The sequence below is a fragment of the Pristis pectinata genome, chromosome 2, assembly GCF_009764475.1.
Source record: "Pristis pectinata isolate sPriPec2 chromosome 2, sPriPec2.1.pri, whole genome shotgun sequence".
Taxonomy (NCBI): Eukaryota; Metazoa; Chordata; class Chondrichthyes; order Rhinopristiformes; family Pristidae; genus Pristis; species Pristis pectinata.
Genome location: NC_067406.1, coordinates 55,402,204 through 55,420,006, shown reverse-complemented (window position 1 = coordinate 55,420,006; position 17,803 = coordinate 55,402,204). Strand labels below are relative to the sequence as shown.

The 17,803-nt window shown below is 44.1% G+C and overlaps 1 protein-coding gene across 1 annotated transcript in view; it reads right to left on the bottom strand.

Moving 5' to 3' along the window:
• Window positions 1–17,327, bottom strand: part of LOC127581820 (cytochrome P450 4V2-like) — a 39,904-nt gene extending 22,577 nt beyond the window's left edge. Inside the window, exons 1-3 of the mRNA XM_052036573.1 lie at window positions 16,632–17,327; window positions 11,279–11,391; window positions 9,652–9,737 (exon numbers count right to left, since the gene is read on the bottom strand). Coding sequence (XP_051892533.1) covers window positions 9,652–9,737; window positions 11,279–11,391; window positions 16,632–16,812 — 380 coding nt within the window. The 5' untranslated portion in view covers window positions 16,813–17,327. The remainder of the gene's footprint in view (window positions 1–9,651; window positions 9,738–11,278; window positions 11,392–16,631) is intronic.
• Window positions 17,328–17,803: the final 476 nt, after the last annotated feature.

Here is a 17,803-nt window from a genome sequence, read left to right as displayed (position 1 = left end):
TTTGACTAATGTACCTGCCTCCACCACCACCCCAGGCAGCGCATTCCATGCCCCAATCACTCTCTGGGTAAAAAACCTTCCTCTGATATCTCCCTTGAACTTCCCACACACTACTTTAAAGCCACACCTTCTTATACAGTATTGGGCATTGGTGCCCTGGGAAAGAGGCACTGGCTGTCCACTCTATTAATTCCTCTTAATATTTTGTACACCTCTATCATGTCTCCTCTCATCCTCCTTCTCTCCAAAGAGTAAAGCCCTAGCTCCCTTAGTCTCTCCTCATAATGCATACTCTCTAAACCAGGCAGCATCCTGGTAAATCTCCTCTGCAACCTTTCCAACACTTCCACATCCTTCCCATAATGAGGCGACCAGAACTGGACACAGTACTCTAAGTGTGCTCCAACCAGAGTTTTATAGAGCTGCATCATTACCTCGCGGCCCTTAAACTTGATCCCTCGACTTATGAAAGCTAACATCCCATAAGCTTTCTTAACTACCTATCCACCTGTGAAGCAACTTTCAGGGATCTGTGGATATGGACGTCCAGATCCCTCTGTTCCTCCACACTACCAAGAATCCTGCCATTAACTTTGTACTCTGCCTTGGAGTTTGTCCTTCCAAAGTGCACCACCTCACACTTCTCCGGATTCACAAGATCACAAGACAAGGGAGCAGAAGTAGGCCATTTGGCCCATCAAATCTGCTCCAAAGAGAAGGGGAAAAAAAAGAAAATGAGAAATAGGGAGGGGGGGGCAATGAGAAAAAAAACTATTCTAACCCCAATTTCCCACCTTATCCCCATATCCCTTGATACCTTGACTAATTAGATATCTATCTATCTCCTCTTTAAACGCCTCTAATGATCTGGCCTCCACTGCTGTACATGGCAAGGAATTCCATAAATTCACTACCCTCTGACTAAAGAAGTTTCTCCTCATCTCTGTTTTAAACCTGTACCCTCTAATTCTAAGATTGTGCCCTCTGATCCTGGACTCACCCACCAAGGGAAACAGCTTGGCCACATATACTCTGTCCAGTCCTTTCAACATTTTAAATGTTTCTATGAGGTCCCCTCTCATTCTTCTGTACTCCGATGAGTACAGTCCAAGAGCCGACAAACGCTCATCATATGTAAGCCCTTTCATTCCCGGAGTCATCCTCATAAATCTTCTCTGAACCCTCTCCAACATCAGCACATCCTTCCTAAGATATGGGGCCCAAAACTGTACGCAGTATTCCAAATGAGGCCTCACTAGTGCCCCATACAGCCTCATCAACACTTCCTTACTTTTATACACTATACCTCTCGAAATGAATGCCAACATAGCATTCGCTTTCTTTACCACTGATCCGACCTGGTGACTAACCTTTAGGGTATCCTGCACGAGTACCCCCAAGTCCCTTTGTACTTCTGTACTTTCAATTTTCTCCCCTTCTAGATAATAATCTGCCCGTTTATTTCTGTTTCTAAAGTGGACAACTGCACATTTCTCAACATTGAATCTCATCTGCCATTTCCTTGCCTATTCTCCAAAACTATCTAGGTCTCCCTGCAACCTTCCTGTTTCCTCAATACTCTCTACTCCTCCACCTATCTTGGTGTCATCCGCAAACTTAGCCACAAAACCATTTACTCCATCATCCAAATCGTTAATGTACAGGGTAAAAAGAAGCAGCCCCAACACCAACCCCTGTGGAACACCACTAGTAACTGGTAGCCAACCAGAACAAGATCCTTTTATTCCCACCAACCAGCCAATGCTCCACCCATTCTGTTATTCTACTTGTAATTCCATGACCTATCATCTTATTAATCAGTCTCTTGTGCAGCACCTTGTCGAAGGCCTTTTGAAAGTCTAAATACACAACATCTACCGCCTCTCCCTTATCCACCCTACCTGTGATTTCTTCAAAAAACTCCAATAGGTTGGTCAGGCAGGATCTTCCCTTCACGAAACCATGTTGGCGTGGACCTATCTTGCCTTGCACCTCTAGGTATTCCATAACCTCATCCTTGAGGATCGATTCTAATAACTTTCCCACCACCGACATCAGACTAATAGGTCTGTAATTTCCTTTATGCTGCTTCCTACCTTTCTTATACAGCAGAACTACATTTGTGACCCTCCCATCCTCCAGAACCATGCCGGAGTCTATCGATTCCTGGAAAATTATCACCAATGCCTCCACTATCTCTAAAGCCACCTCCTTCAGAACCCAGGGATGCACCTCATCCGGTCCGGGAGACTTATCAGTCTTTAGCCCGTTTAGTTTTCCTAGCACCTTCCCTCTAGTAATCTTAACTGAACTCAGTTCCATTCCTTGAGACCCCTGACTAACCGGTATATTGCTGATGTCCTCTACAGTGAAGACCGATGCAAAATACTCATTTAGTTCCTCTGCCATCTCTTTATCATCCATTATAATCTCTCCTGCACCGTTATGGATTGGTCCTATATCAACCCATGTCTCTCTTTTACTCCTTATATATTTAAAAAAGCTCTTAGTATCCTTTCGAATGTTATCTGCCAACTTCCTTTCATAATTCATCTTTTCTTTCCTAATGACCTTCTTAGTTTCTTTCTGCACATTTGTAAAAGTTTCCCAGTCTTCTGTTTTCCCACTAATTTTTGCTTCCTTGTATGCCCTTTCTTTTGCTTTTATTTTAGCCTTCACCTCTCTCATTATCCACATTTGTGCCTTTTTTCCCATTCAAAACCTTCTTTTTTCTTGGAATATATCTATCCTGCATTTTCCTTATTTCTTGTAGAAATTCCATCCATTTCTGCTCCGCCGTCCCTCCAGCTAGCTTACTCTTCCAATCAACTTGGGCCAGCTCCTCTCTCATGCCGCTGTAATTTCCTTTGTTCCACTGAAATATCGATACACCAGTTATCAGCTTCTCCTTCTCAAATTTGAAACTGAACTCAATCATATTGTGATCACTAGTTCCTAATGGTTCCTTTACCTTTAGTTCCCTAGTCACCTCTGGTTCATTACACAGCACCCAATCCAAAACAGCTGATCCCCTGGTGGGCTCATCAACAAGTTGCTCCAAAAAGCCGTCCCGTAGACATTCCACAAACTCACTCTCCTGAGATCTACTGCCTTGCTGGATTTCCCAGTCCACCTTCATGTTAAAATCCCCCATAATTATCTTAATGTTGTCACTTTGGCATGCTTTTTCTATTTCTAACTGCAACTTATAGTCCACTTCCTGACTGCTATTAGGGGGCCTATATATAACTGCTACTATTGTCCTTTTACCCTTGCTATTTCTTAGCTCCACCCATAAGGATTCTGCTTCTTCTGACCCAATGTTCTTCCTTTCTATTGATCTTATATCATTACTAACCATCATGGCCACACCACCCCTCTGCCTACCCGCCTATCCTTCCTATACACTGTGTACCCCTGGACATTTAGTTCCCAATCAGATCCGTCATAAAGCCATGACTCGGTGATTGCCACAATGTCGTATTTATTAACCTGTAGTTGTGCCACCAGGTCATCTACTTTATTCCTAATGCTACCTGCATTTAAATATAGTACATTTAGTCCAGTATCTGCTATTGATTTTGTTGTACTTCTATTGTTCAGCAAATTATCCTGACTTTTCACCTGCCTGTCCTTCTTACCATCCTCACTACACACTATCATAGACATGTTTCTATATACCTCATCCTCTCCTAACATCCTGTATCCTAACATCCTGGTTTGTTGTATTTCTATTGTTCAGCAAATTATCCTGACTTCTTACCTGCCTGTCCTTCCTGCCATCCTCACTGTACACTGTCTTGGACTTGTTTCTATAAACCTCCTCCCTTACCCTAACATCTTGTATCCTAACATCCTGGTTTCCATCCCCCTGCCAGATTAGTTTAAACCCTCCCCAACAGCTAAATTAAACATTCCTGCCAGGATATTGGACCCTTTGGAGTTTAGGTGTTACCCATCCTTAGTGAATAAGTCATGCCTCCCCCCAAAAAGGTCACAATGATCCAGAAATCTGAAGCCCTGCCCCTTGCACCAGTCACTCAGCCACGCATTCATCTGTATTGAACTCCAGCTGCCACTTCTCAGTCCAGCTCTGCATCCTATCAATGTCCCTCTGCAATCTTTGACAATCCTCTACACTATCCACAACACCACCAACCTTTGTGTCGTCTGCAAACTTGCCAACCCACCCTTCTACCCCCTCAGCCAAGTCATTAATAAAAATTATGAAAATCAGAGGTCCTAGAACCGATCCATGTGGGACACCACTAGCCACAGCCCTCCAAACTGAATGCACTCCCTCCACCACAACCCTCTGCTTTCTACAGGCAAGCCAATTCTGAATCCACATGGCCAAGCTTCCCTGGATCCCATGCCCTCTAACCTTCTGAAGAAGCCTACCATGTGGAACCTTGTCAAATGCCTTACTAAAATCCATGTAGACCACATCTACTGCACTACCCTCATCAACCTGTCTAGTCACCTCCTCAAAGAACACTATCAGGCTTGTGAGACATGATCTGCCCTTCACAAAGCCATGCTGGCTGTCCCTGATCAGACCATGATTCTCCAAATGTCCATAGATCCTATCTCTAAGAATCCTTTCCAACAGCTTGCCCACCACAGACGTAAGGCTCACTGGTCTATAATTCCCTGGATTATCCCTACTACCTTTTTTGAATAAGGGGACAACATTTGCCACCCTCCAATCCTCTGGTACCATTCCCGTGGACAACAAGGACTCAAAGATCCTAGCCAAAGGTTCAGCAATCTCCTCTCTCACCTCGTGGAGCAGCCTGCAGAATATTCCATCAGGCCCCGGGGACTTATCTGTCCTAATATTTTCTATCAGCTCCAACACACCCTCTCTCTTGATATCAACATGCTCTAGAACATTACCCTTACCAACAGGAAGAGAGCAGAAAGTCACCTGCCCCAGTGAGTTTTTGTTTCTTTCCGGTGAGTCTCATGTCAGTTGCAGGGAAATTGCTGGAGAAAATTCTTAGAGATAGGATATACAAGCATCTGGAACCCAATGGCTTGATTAGGGAAAGCCAGCATGGCTTTGTGCGGGGCAAGTCGTGTCTTACTTGCTTGAGTTTTTTGACAGGGTGACAAGAGAGATTGATGAAGGTAGAGCTGTGGATGTCATCTATATGGACTTCTGTAAGGCATTTGACAAGGTCCCACATAATCGGTTGATCCAGGAAGTTCAGATGCATGGAGTCAGTGGAGAATTGGCTGTGTGGATCCAGAAGTAGCTTGCCTGTAGAAGACAAAGGGTGGTGGTTGAAGGGACTTATTTGGGCTGGAGGCCTGTGAGTAGTGGTGTTCCGCAGGGATCTGTGCTGGGACCTCTGCTGTTTGTGATGTACATAAATGACCTGGACGAGTAGGTTGATGGATGGGTTAGTAAGTTTGCAAACAATACCAAGATTGGTGGAGTTGTAAATAGTGTAGAAGACTGGCGATGGATACAGCGTGATATAGATCAGCTGCAGATGTGGGCAGAGAAATGGCAGATGGAATTTAACCCGGATAAATGTGAGGTGTTGCACCCTGGTAGGACTAATGTCAAGAGAAAGTACACTCTTAAGGGCAAGACCCTTAACAGTGTTGAAGAGCAGAGAGACCTTGGGGTGCAAGTCCATGACTCATTGAAAGTGGCTACACAGGGTAAACAGGGTGGTTAAGAAGGCTTATGGAATGCCTGCATTTATTAATGGGGGTATTGAGTATAGGAGTCAAGAAGTTATGATGCATCTCTATAGAACTCTAGTTAGGCCACATTTAGAGTAATGCATGCAATTCTGGTCACCTCACTATAGGAAGGATGTCGAGGCTTTAGAGAGGGTGCAGAGGAGGTTTACCAGGATTCTGCCTGGATTAGAGGGCATGTGCTATCAGGAGAGGCTGGACCACCTTGGGCTCTTTTCTCTGGAGCGGTGGAGGTTGAGGGGTGATCTGTTGGAAGTGTATAAAATTATGAGGGACATACATAGGGTGGACAAGTAATATCTTTTCCCCATTACTGAGAGATCCAATACCAGAGGACATGCATTTAAGGTGAGAGGAGGTAGGTTCAGACAGACGTGAGGGTTTTTTACTGAGAGAGTGGTGGATGCCTGGAATGCATTGCCTGATAGGGTGGTTGGGGCAAATTCACTGGGGGCTTTTAAGAGGGGCTTGGATGGGCACATGAATGAGAGGAAAATGGAGGGATATGGGCATTTTGTAAGTAGAAGGGAATAGCTGTGTGGGCACAACATTGTGGGCTGAAGGGCCTGTTCTGTGCTGTACTGTTCTATAAACCCACTGACCAGCAGTTACATGAATAACTGCCAGTAATTATGTTTATTTCTAGTTGGAAGAGGGCAGGACCGGTGGAGTCCCTCGGCAATTAACATCACAACGTTCTGCCTGCCAGTGAATCGAGTCCCTGGGAGCAGATGTGACGGTGTGTGCCTTCCCCCTCCAACAGCAATCCAGGCTCTTCCGAGACGTTACGATGCAACAGGACCATATAGTGTTGAGAAGCCTCTGACTGAGTGAGAGCCTCAGGAGAAACAAGATGTCTGGCTCAGTCTGGATCTCGGGGGCAGAGCCTGGAGTTGCGGTGAGGATTGGGAGACAGGGATACTATTATGGAATGGAAGAAGGGGTCTGAAATATATTTCTGAGCTTTGGTTTCATGATGAGGGGGGTTTACAATGAATTTTAAATGAGAAAAGAGGCACTGTAAGTTTTTTTTAAAAATATATTTCAAATAAATTCTTCTTAGCTAACCAATATGGTAAACCTTGGTTAACAATAAAATCGACTTTGACTTTGATCTTCACACTAAAAACTTCCTGATACCAAGGGACTAGGGATGGAGGAACTTTAAACAATCAACATCACTGAAAAAAAAGTACAAGGGCTAAAGGCCAAGAATTTCTCTGTATCCGATGGCCAAGCCTGCAGGGTCTTAAAACAAATGGCTGCAGAGATAATGGATAACTTGATTATAACCTACCAAAATTCTCTAGATTACAGAGAGGTCCTAAAGGACTGGAAACAGCAAATGTAACACCATTATTCAAGGAAAGAGGAAAAAAGAAAGTAAGAAACTACAGGCCATTTAACCTAGTAACTTTCATCGGGAAAGTGCAAAAATCCATCATTAGAGAAGGTAGTAGCATGATATTTGGAAAAATCTCAAGACTATCAAGTTGGGCCAACGTGGTTTTATTAAAGGAAAATTGTATCTAATTTGCTAGAATTTTCTTTAACAGGGTGGATAGATAGGAACTTGATGTGGTGCATTTGGATTTCCTCGTGATAGGTCACCACATAAAAGGTGCTGCAGGAGTTTCAGTGTTGGGGGTAATATATTGGCTAACAAACAGATAAGAGTCAGTAAAACTGGATCACTTTTGGATTGACAACCAGTTATAAGTGGGATGCCACAGTGATCAGCACTGGGGCCTCAACTACTTACAAATGATATTAATGACTTGGATGAAGGGACTGAGTGTACTATAACCACATTTTCTGACGATACAAAGAACAAGTTGTGAGGAGGACACAAAGAACCTGCAAAGGGATGACGGGTAAGAAGTGGGCAGATGAAGTATAAAGTGGGAAAATGCAAGGTTATCCACTTTGGAAGGAACAATGTGAAAGCAAATTATTATTGAGACAGAAGGAGGTGGGAAATGCTTCAACCCAAGGGATCTGAGAGTTCTAGTGCATGAGATTCAATATGCAGGTTCAGTTGGTAATTAAGATAGCTAATGAAACTTTGGCTTTTAATGCACAGGACCTGGAGTACCAAATTTGCGAAGCTTTGATGTGACTTTACAGCACACTGATGAGCCCACATCTGAGTAGTGAACAGTTTTGGTCTCTGTATTTAAGGAAAGATTTACTTGCCTTAGAGATGGTGCAGAGAAGGTTCACTAGGTTGATTCTCGGGATGAATGGGTTGATATAGGAGGAAAAGACTGAGGCTATAACCACTGGGAGTTCAGAAGAATGAAAAGTGATCTTATTGAAACATTCTGAAGCAATTAATGAGGGTGGATGTTGAGTGAATGATTCCTATAATGGATTTCTCTACCCCAGAGAGTTGTAGAGGCAGAGTTATTTAAAATATTCAAGATGGAGAATGACAGACATTTAAGCTGCACTGGAGTCAAAGGATATGGGAGAGAGGGGGAAAGTAGTGTTGAGGCCAAGATCAGATCAGCTTTACTCTTACTGAAGTGCAAAGCAGGCTCAAGGGACCTTGTTTCTCACGTTCTTAAATATTTACTGCTTTGCTCAGCTGCTAATGCAGCTAATGTAACTAATGGTGACAGTACGCTAAAAATCCTAACGATCAAAGATTACATTTCAATTGGAATTTGGAATTGCTTTATTGTTGTCACATGTACTGAGGTACAGTGAAAAGCTTGTCTTGCATACCATTCATACAGATCAATTCATTACAACAGTGCGCTGAAGTAGTACAAGGTAAAACAATAACAGAATGCAGAACAACGTGAAACAGCTACAGAGAAAGTGCAGTGCAGGTAGATAATATTGTGCAAGGTCATAACAAGGTAGATTGTGAAATCAAGAGTCCATCTTATTGTACTAGGGAATTATCCAATAGTCTTATAACAAGGGGGGTAGAAGCTGTTCTTGAGCCTGGTGGTATGTGCTTTTAGCCTTTTGAATCTTCTTCCCGATAGGAGAAGGGAGAAGAAAGAATGTCTGGGTTGGGTGGGACCTTTGATTATGCTGGTTGCTTTACTGAGGCAGTGAGAAGTATAGACAGAGTCCATGGAGGGAGGCTAGTTACCATGATGTGCTGAGCTGTGTCCACAAATCTCTGCAGTTTCTTGCGGTCACAGGCAGAGCAGTTGCCATACCAAGCCATAATGCATCCAGATAGGATGCTTTCTATGGTGCATCGATTAAAAATTGGTAAGGGTCGACGGGGACATGCCAAATTTCTTTAGCCTCCTGAGGAAGTAGAGGCGCTGGTGAGCTTTCTTAGCTGTGGAATCTACGTGGTTGGACTAGGACAGGCTATTGGTGATGTTCACTTCTAGGAACTTGAAGGTCTCAACCCTCTCAACCTCAGCACCGTTGATGTAGACAGGAGCATGTACACCACCCTCCTCCCTGATGTCAAAGACCAGCTCTTCTGTTTTCCTGACATTGAGGGAAAGGTTGTTGTCATGACGCCATGTTACTAAGCTCTCTATCTCCTTCCTGTACTCCGACTCATTGTTTTTTGAGATACAGCCCACCACGGTGGTATCATCTGCAAACTTGTAGGTGGAGTTAGAGCAGAATCTGGCCACGCAGTCATGAATGTAGAGGGAGTAGAGTAGGGGGCTGAGGACTCAGCCTTGTGGGGCACCAGTGTTGCGAATAACTGTGGTGGAGGTGTTGCTGCCTATCCTTACTGATTGTGGTCTGTTGGTCAGGAAGTCAAGGATCCAGTTGCAGCGGGAGGTGTTGAGTCCTAGGTCTTGGAGTTTGGTAATGAGTTTGCTTGGAATTATAGTATTGAAGGTGGAGCCTTCAATATCCCTCAGAAAATTAACCTAATATAATCTTAGTCTTTATGGTTTAATAGGAAAATTTTAAAATGCAAATGTATAGCAGGAACAATACCTTGTCAGCAATCCAGTACCAAGCCATGGGTGAAGAAACATGTACGAATAGGATTTATCAAGGTGCTTGGAACTACTCAGTACCACCTAGAGAATTACAAAACAGAACATTGTTAGATTCCAGTTCTGAGGGTCTCAGACCTGAAACATTAACTCTGCTTCTCTTTCCACCAATGTTGAGTGCTTCCTGCATTTTCTGTTTCTATTTTGGTTTTGCAGCATCTGCAGTTTTACTTGATTTTACATTCTTCAGTGCCTATACTTTCATGGAATATGTGCATGTTAAATGGCTGGCCAATTCTGTTTTGGTTCATCAACTGGCCCATAACACTCCTTGTAAATACTACAGTTTTGCTAACTCCACTAATGAACAATACTGTGAACATGAATAACTTTCCAGATACGTTGCTGGATCCTGAACATTTTACTTCTAACAAGTTTTAATTTCAGATGAAGTTTGACTGAAGTTAAATATGACAGAAAATGTTGGAAACACTCAGCAGGCCAAGCAGCATCTGAGGAAAGAAAAACAGTTGATGTTTCAGGTTGATAACAATTCTTCAGTCCTGATGAAGGTTTTTTTTTCCACAGATGCTGCCTGAAGGAATGGTGCAGGCAGAAATCTCCACAAGTTCCTCATAAATCTCTAGTACAATCACAGACATAAGTGTGATGACCAGAACTGTATGCAGCAGTTAATGTGCTCTGATTAATCTTGTATACAATTCTAAGCTCAATAGCATGAACAAATAGAACTGAATTCCAGAAGTAGGCTGAGAGTGGTAGCCATTGACATTAAGGCAGGTTCTAAACAAATGTGAGATCAAGTTAAAAATCAGTAAAAAAAAATCACTGGCTGGAGTTAAACCTGCCACAAAGGGAGCTGGTTATGGCTATGCAAAGCCAAATGTCTTGGCTCCAATGTGCTCCTGCAGATGTTCTTCAGGTCTATATCCGAACTCCACACTTTTTCTGGCTGCTTTGCCAATGACCTGTCCTACAACAAAGGTCAAAAGTGGGGATGATTGCAATGTTTACAGTCCGTGGAATTCAAAGACATTACCACTGTCAAATACTTCACTTTTTTCATCGTAGTCAGGGGTCATCACTGATCAGAAACAAATTGGTACAACCACATAACTTCTGTAGCTTCAGGGCAGGAGAAGTCTGTATAGTCTGCAGTAAATGGTTCATCTCCTGCCTGCTCCACTTCCCTGGTTGAATGCAGACCCAACAGTACTCAGGACCTTAACAATATCCATGACAAAGGGCTCTTTTTAAATAGCATTTTAAGCATTCACTCCTTCCATGACTAGTGCAATATGATAACAATGTCTTCTGTTTGCAAAATACACAGGAGCAACACATGAAAGATTCTTCAGAGGCACCTTCTAAACTTTCTGCTTCTTTATTGTTGCTGGACTTAAATTCTTGAACTCCCTATCCAACATCACCTTGGGAGCATATTTACCACATGGGCATCAGCAACTCAAGAAGACTGCTAGTCTCCCACCTTAATGAGAGTTATGAATATGACTTTAGCAGCAACCTCCACATCTTATGAATTAATAAATCATACTTTTTTTAAAAATCAACTTCAAACCAAAAACCATTAACCTATTCCTTACCTCCACAGTCTCTGCATGAAACAACATGACAAATGGTACTGTTCCCAACCATAATTTCATTAATGGTTGATCTCTGTATTGGGTGGTAAATTCAATCACTTGAAGAAAGAAGTCTACACAACCAAAAAATAAATTGTTGTAAAGGTAAAACACAAACGTACACAATAAAAACATTCAATGAGCACTTTTAGGGCACAGAATTATAACCCAACCAAGTTTCATCTTTTGTTAAATCTAAGTCATCTAATAAGACAATCATTCCCGAATTTATTCACAATAGTTTTGAAAGATTAGACATCCTAGAAATTTGAAATCCTCAGATTGCACACTTTGCAAGAGCTAATTACATAGAACATAGAACAGTACAGCACAGAACAGGCCCTTCATCCTACAATGATGTGCCAACATAGCTATTCCCTCCTGCCTACAGAATGCCAATATCGCTCCATTTTCCTCTCATTCATGCCCATCCAAGCCCTTCTTAAAAGCCCCCAATGAGTTTGCCTCCACCACCCTATCAGGCAACACATTCCAGGCATCCACCATTCTCTCAGTAAAAAAAGTACCCCTCACGTCTGTCTGAACCTACCCCCTCTCACCTTATATACATGCCCTCTGGTATTGGATCTCTCAATAATGGGAAAAAGATATTACTTGTCCACCCTGTCTATGCCCCTCATAATTTTATACACTTCCAACAGATCACCCCTCAGCCTCTGCCACTCCAGAGAGAAGAACCCAAGTTTGTCCAGCCTCTTCTGATAGCACATGCCCTCTAATCCAGGCAGCATCCTGGTAAAACTCCTCTGCACCCTCTCTAAAGCCTCGACATCCTTCCTATAGTGAGGTAACCAGAATTGCACGCGATACTCTAAATGCGGCCTTACTAGAATTCTATAGAGATGCATCATAACTTCTTGACTCCTATACTTAATACCCTGATTAATAAGTGCAAGCGTTCCATAAGCCTTCTTAACCACCCTGTCTACCTGTGCAGCTACTTTCAATGAGTCATGGACTTGCACCCCAAGGTCTCTCTGCTCTTCAACACTGTTAAGGGTCTTGCCCTTAAGAGTGTACGATCTCTTGACATTAGTCCTACCAAGGTGCAACACCTCACATTTAACCAGGTTAAACTCCATCTGCCATTTCTCTGCCCACATATGCAGCTGATCTATATCACACTGTATCCGTCACCAGTCTTCCACACTATTCACTACTCCACCAATCCTGGTATCATCTGCAAATTTACTAACCCATCCATCAACATACTCGTCCAGGTCACTTATGTACATCACAAACAGCAGAGGTCCCAGCACAGATCCCTGTGGAACACCAGTACTCACAGGCCTCCAGCCCAAATAAGTCCCTTCAACCACCACCCTTTGTATTCTAAGGGCAAGCCAGTTCTGGATCCACACAGCCAATTCTCCGCTGACCCCATGCATCCAAAATTTCTTGATGAACCGATTATGTGGGACCTTGTCAAATGCCTTACTGAAGTCCATATAGATGACATCCACAGCTCTACCTTCATCAATCTCTCTTGTCACCTTGTCAAAAAACTCAACCAGGTTAGTAAGACACGACTTATCCCACACAAAGCCATGCTGGCTTTCCCTAATCAAGCCATTGGATTCCAGATGCTTGTATATCCTATCTCTAAGAATTTTCTCCAGCAATTTCCCTGCCACTGACGTGAGACTAACCGGTCTATAGTTCCCCGGATTTTCCCTTGTTCCTTTCTTAAATAGAGGAACAACATTAGCCACTCGCCAGTCATCCAGGACCCCACCCGTGGTCAAAGAGGACACAAAGATACTGGTCAAGGCCCCAGCAATTTCCTTTCTAACTTCCCTCAGTAACCTGGGGTATATCCCATCAGGCCCCAGGGACTTATCCACCTTAATACTGTTTAGGAGATCTAACACTACCTCCTCCTTGACCTCTAAATACACTAACATGTTTCCGCCCTCAGTTCCAATTTGTGTGTCTTGCATGTCCCTTTCCTGGGTAAATACTGAAGAGAAATACTCATTCAGAACTTCACCCACATCCTCTGCATCCAAACATAGATTCCCTTCCTTATCCTTAAGTGGTCTTACCCTTTCCCTCATTATCCTCTCATTCCTGACGTAGGTATAGAATGCCTTTGGATTCTCCTTAATCCTACTTGCTAAGGACTTTTCATGGCCCCTCCTGGCTTTCCTAATTCCTTTCTTGAGTTCATTTCTAGCTTCCCTATAGTCCTCACATGCTCCGTCTGATCCTAATTTCTGAAGCTCTACATACTTGCCCTTTTTCTTCTTGACTAAGTTCATTACTTCTCTGGACATCCAAGGCTCCCTTATTTTGCCATTCATGTCCTTCCTTCTAATCGGGACATACCTATCCTTAAACACTCCCCACATGCTCGACGTGGACCTGCCAGCAAAAAGTTTTTCCCAGTTTACTCTACCTAGTTCCTGCCTTATGCCTTCATAATTAGCCCTGAATTGGCCACGGGGTCAAAATTGAATAATCTAAGTGATTGGGATACATAACAAGAAAATCTGATCCATGATGATTCTACCAACCATTCACAATTTACTGGGTCATGGATTCTACTTCATCTATTTATATGCATATACAGGTTTGAATAAATATGTTCCATATCAGCGCTGCTGTTTGATCAGGAAAAGCCTCATAAGAGTGTACTTAAATACATAAACTAAGTTTCACTAACAAGGGTTTCAATGCCAATTTTTTTTTTACTTCTGATCCCTTGCTAAGAGTGCAATAGAGATTTAACAATGTCCTGTAGTTTCGTCATTTAATGTTAAAATTTGATTCAGTACCTTTGATTCAGGAAAATGCACCGACCCTGTGGCCAATGATACCTCTACAACAGAAACTGCGTTAATGGAATAGGAAAGCCACTCTGAGTTGGGCACAAAAGAAAACTCCAATAAAGTCCTCAGAGCTTTGGTAGTGCCGGACTAGCAGATCTTCCAGATTATTGAACGCAACTCGGATTACTAACCCTGCAAACCCACTCACATTCCTGACCCTTGGTATTTCTGACCCCTGGTATTCTGGTTGCCACCCACCTCATGCCCAGCAATACCTGGTCGATCTTGTATATACGCAGGTTCGCAGATAACAATGAGCAACACACAATCTGCCGGAGGAACTCATAGGGTCAAGCAGCATCAGTGGGAGCAAAGCAGGTTGTTTGTTGCTCCAGAGTCCAGCATCTACAGTCTATTGTGTGTCCCTTGTGGATAACAAAGAGCAATGAGTGAGCCAGGTGCCAAAGTATTAGGAGTTCTGAATAATTAGATACCAGTTATCGGAGCTTTGCTGTATTTCCATAAGATATGCACAATTTCCTTTTATTTCCCTTGCGTTCAAGAGATTCATTTCGAGAGCATGTTGATATCAAGAGAGAGGATGTGTTGGAACTGTTAGAAAATATCAGGACAGGTAAGTCCCCGGGGCCTGATGGAATATTCCCCAGGCTGCTCCGTGAGGTGAGGGAGGAGATTGCTGAGCCTTTGGCTAGGACCTTTTCCTCGTTGTCCACGGGAATGGTACCAGAGGATTGGAGGGTGGCAAGTGCTGTCCCCTTATTCAAAAAAAGGTAGTAGGGATAGTCCAGGGAATTATAGACCAGTGAGCCTTACGTCTGTGGTGGGCAAGCTGTTGGAAAGGATTCTTAGAGATAAGATCTATGGGCATTTAGAGAATCATGGTCTGATCAGGGACAGCCAGCATGGCTTTGTGAAGGGCAGATCATGTCTCAGACCAGACAGATTGATGAGGGTAGTGCAGTAGATGTGGTCTACATGGATTTTAGTAAGGCATTTGACAAGGTTCCACATGGTAGGCTTCTTCAGAAGGTCAGAGGGCATGGAATCCAGGAAAGCTTGGCCATGTGGATTCAGAATTGGCTTGCCTGTAGAAAGCAGAGGGTTGTGGTGGAGGGAGTGCATTCATATTGGAGGGCTGTGACTAGCAGTGTCCCACAAGGATCAGTTCTGGGACCTCTGCTTTTCATGATTTTTATTAATGACTTGGATGAGGGGGTAGAAGGGTGGGTTGACAAGTTTGCAGATGACACAAAGGTTGGTGGTGTTGTGGATAGTGTAGAGGATTGTCGAAGCTTACAGAGGGACATTGATAGGATGCAGAGCTGGGCTGAGAAGTGGCAGATGGAGTTCAATCCGGAGAAGTGTGAGGTAGTACACTTTGGAAGGACAAACTCCAAGGTGGAGTACAAGGTAAATGGCAGGATTCTGGGCAGTGTAGAGGAGCAGAGGGATCTGGACGACCACATCCACAGATCCCTGAAAGTTGCCTCACAGGTGGATAGGGTAGTTAAGAAAGCTTATGGGATGTTAGCTTTCATAAGTCGAGGGATCAAGTTTAAGAGCCGCGAGGTAATGATGCAGCTCTATAAAACTTTGGTTAGACCACACTTGGAGTACTGTGTCCAGTTCTGGTCACCTCATTATAGGAAGGATGTGGAAGCGTTGGAAAGGGTGCAGAGTAGATTTACCAGGATGTTTAGAGAGTATGCATTATGAGGAAAAACTGAGGGAGCTAGGGCTTTACTCTTTGGAGAGAAGGATGATGAGAGGAGACATGATAGAGGTGTACTAGATATTAAGAGGAATAAGCAGAGTGGACAGTCAGCGCCTCTTTCCCAGGGCACCAATGCTCAATACAAAAGGGCATGGCTTTAAAGTAATGGGTGGGAAGTTCAAGGGAGATATCAGAGGAAGGTTTTTTTTAACCCAGAGAGTGGTTGGGGCATGGAATGCGCTGCCTGGAGTGGTGGTGGAGGCAGGTACATTAGTCAAATTCAAGAGATTACTAGATAAGCATGTGGAGGAATTTGAAATAGAGTGATATGTGGAAGGAAGGGGTTAGGTAGTCTTAGGTGAGGTTTAAAGGTCGGTACATTGTGGGCCGAAGGGCCTTATTGTGCTGTACTGTTCTATGTTCTACGTAAGGTATAAACAGAATATTAAGTAATTGGAGTTCTTCGATTGGCCAAGGACCACCATTTTCACCAAAGCATTCAATTCTTATACTTCGCAGCCTTTTTTTTCACTAAACATAAATACTGCAAACTTGCTGCTTGTGCAAGTGGTTCAAAAAGTGTGTCTGCACAAAGATCCAGGACCGTGATAGACCAAATCCTTGTTACGGCATCAGAAGCAAGTCGGAGACGCAAGAAACCGCCGATGTTGGATCTGGAGCACACCTAAACAAACTGCTGGAGGAACCTCAGCGGGGTCGAAAATGAGTCTGTTTTGAAATAACACTCGTTTGCAGGCCCGTCAGTGCCCGTCGCTGAGAAGCTTACCTTCGCCGCCGGGTTTGAAGAGCAGAGCGTTGCCCAATATCGGTAAGGTCGGGCTGAGCCCGGGGATGCGCTTCAGCTTGTTCCACATTCGGACGTAATTGCCGAGCAAGTGGAAGGCGACGAGAGCCAGGAAGGTGAGGAGCGCAGCGCCCAGCAGCGCGCCGGGCACAGGCACCACCATCCCGCCACTGAGCGAGTCGCTGGGGGGAGAGGAGAAGAGGGGAAATGGGGTGGAGGGGCTGCGAGTACAGAAGACGGGAACAGGCTCAGCAGAGTCCGACTTTCTGCTTTATTCTTTAACAAGCTGTCACTGGTGTTTCCGCTACTTATTAGAACATTTAAACTCCTGCAAAGATGTCCAGTTTTCCCAGCAACAGTGTGTCATCTCCGCTTTAAGGCGTTCCTTGCAATTTGGCCACATGATGTTTACGAGAGTTTATTGCGTCTCTTCCTCTTGTCGACTTTCTCTCCCCTGACTAATTCAGGTCGAAGGGGAATGTCGTAATTCTTTGAAGTGTGTTAGGTAGGCCGTCAAAAAGTGAGTGGGACCTTTGGGTTTACGAACAAAGTGTTGGAGCGCGAAAGCAGGGGTGCAGGCAGGCGGTGGCGGTCGCCGCACAGCCCGCCCTGACCTTGGAGCGCCCCTCGCACCGCGGCGCCGTGCGGCAACCAGCCGATGCTGCAGCGCTGGAGCCCAGGCGGGAACACCGCCGACAACCAGCCTTTGACCGTGGGCGGAGCTGGGGTTTGTCAAGCCTGAAGCATAAAGTTGTACAGCACAGAAATGGGCCCTTCGGCCCACCACACCCGTGTAGACCTTTATTTTGCCGATCGACACTAAGCCCATATCCATCTAGGCCTGTCTGAATGCCTCTTAAACGTAGTGATTGTGTCCGAATCCACCGCCTCCTCTTGCGGCGAGTTCCCAGATACCTACTGCTCTGTGTAAAGACTGGATTTTGCCCTCAAATCCCTTTTAAAACTACTTCCTCACACCTCTCCCTGAACTATCACCTCCTCGCTGAACAATCGGGCATAAAAACAGAAAATGCCCGAAGCATTCAACAGGTTAGGCAGCAGGAGTGGAAAGGGAAACAGAGTTAATATTTAAGGTCAGAGACCCTTCATCAGAACTGGGAAAGAGATTAAAGAAAGATGGACGAGTTGCAGAG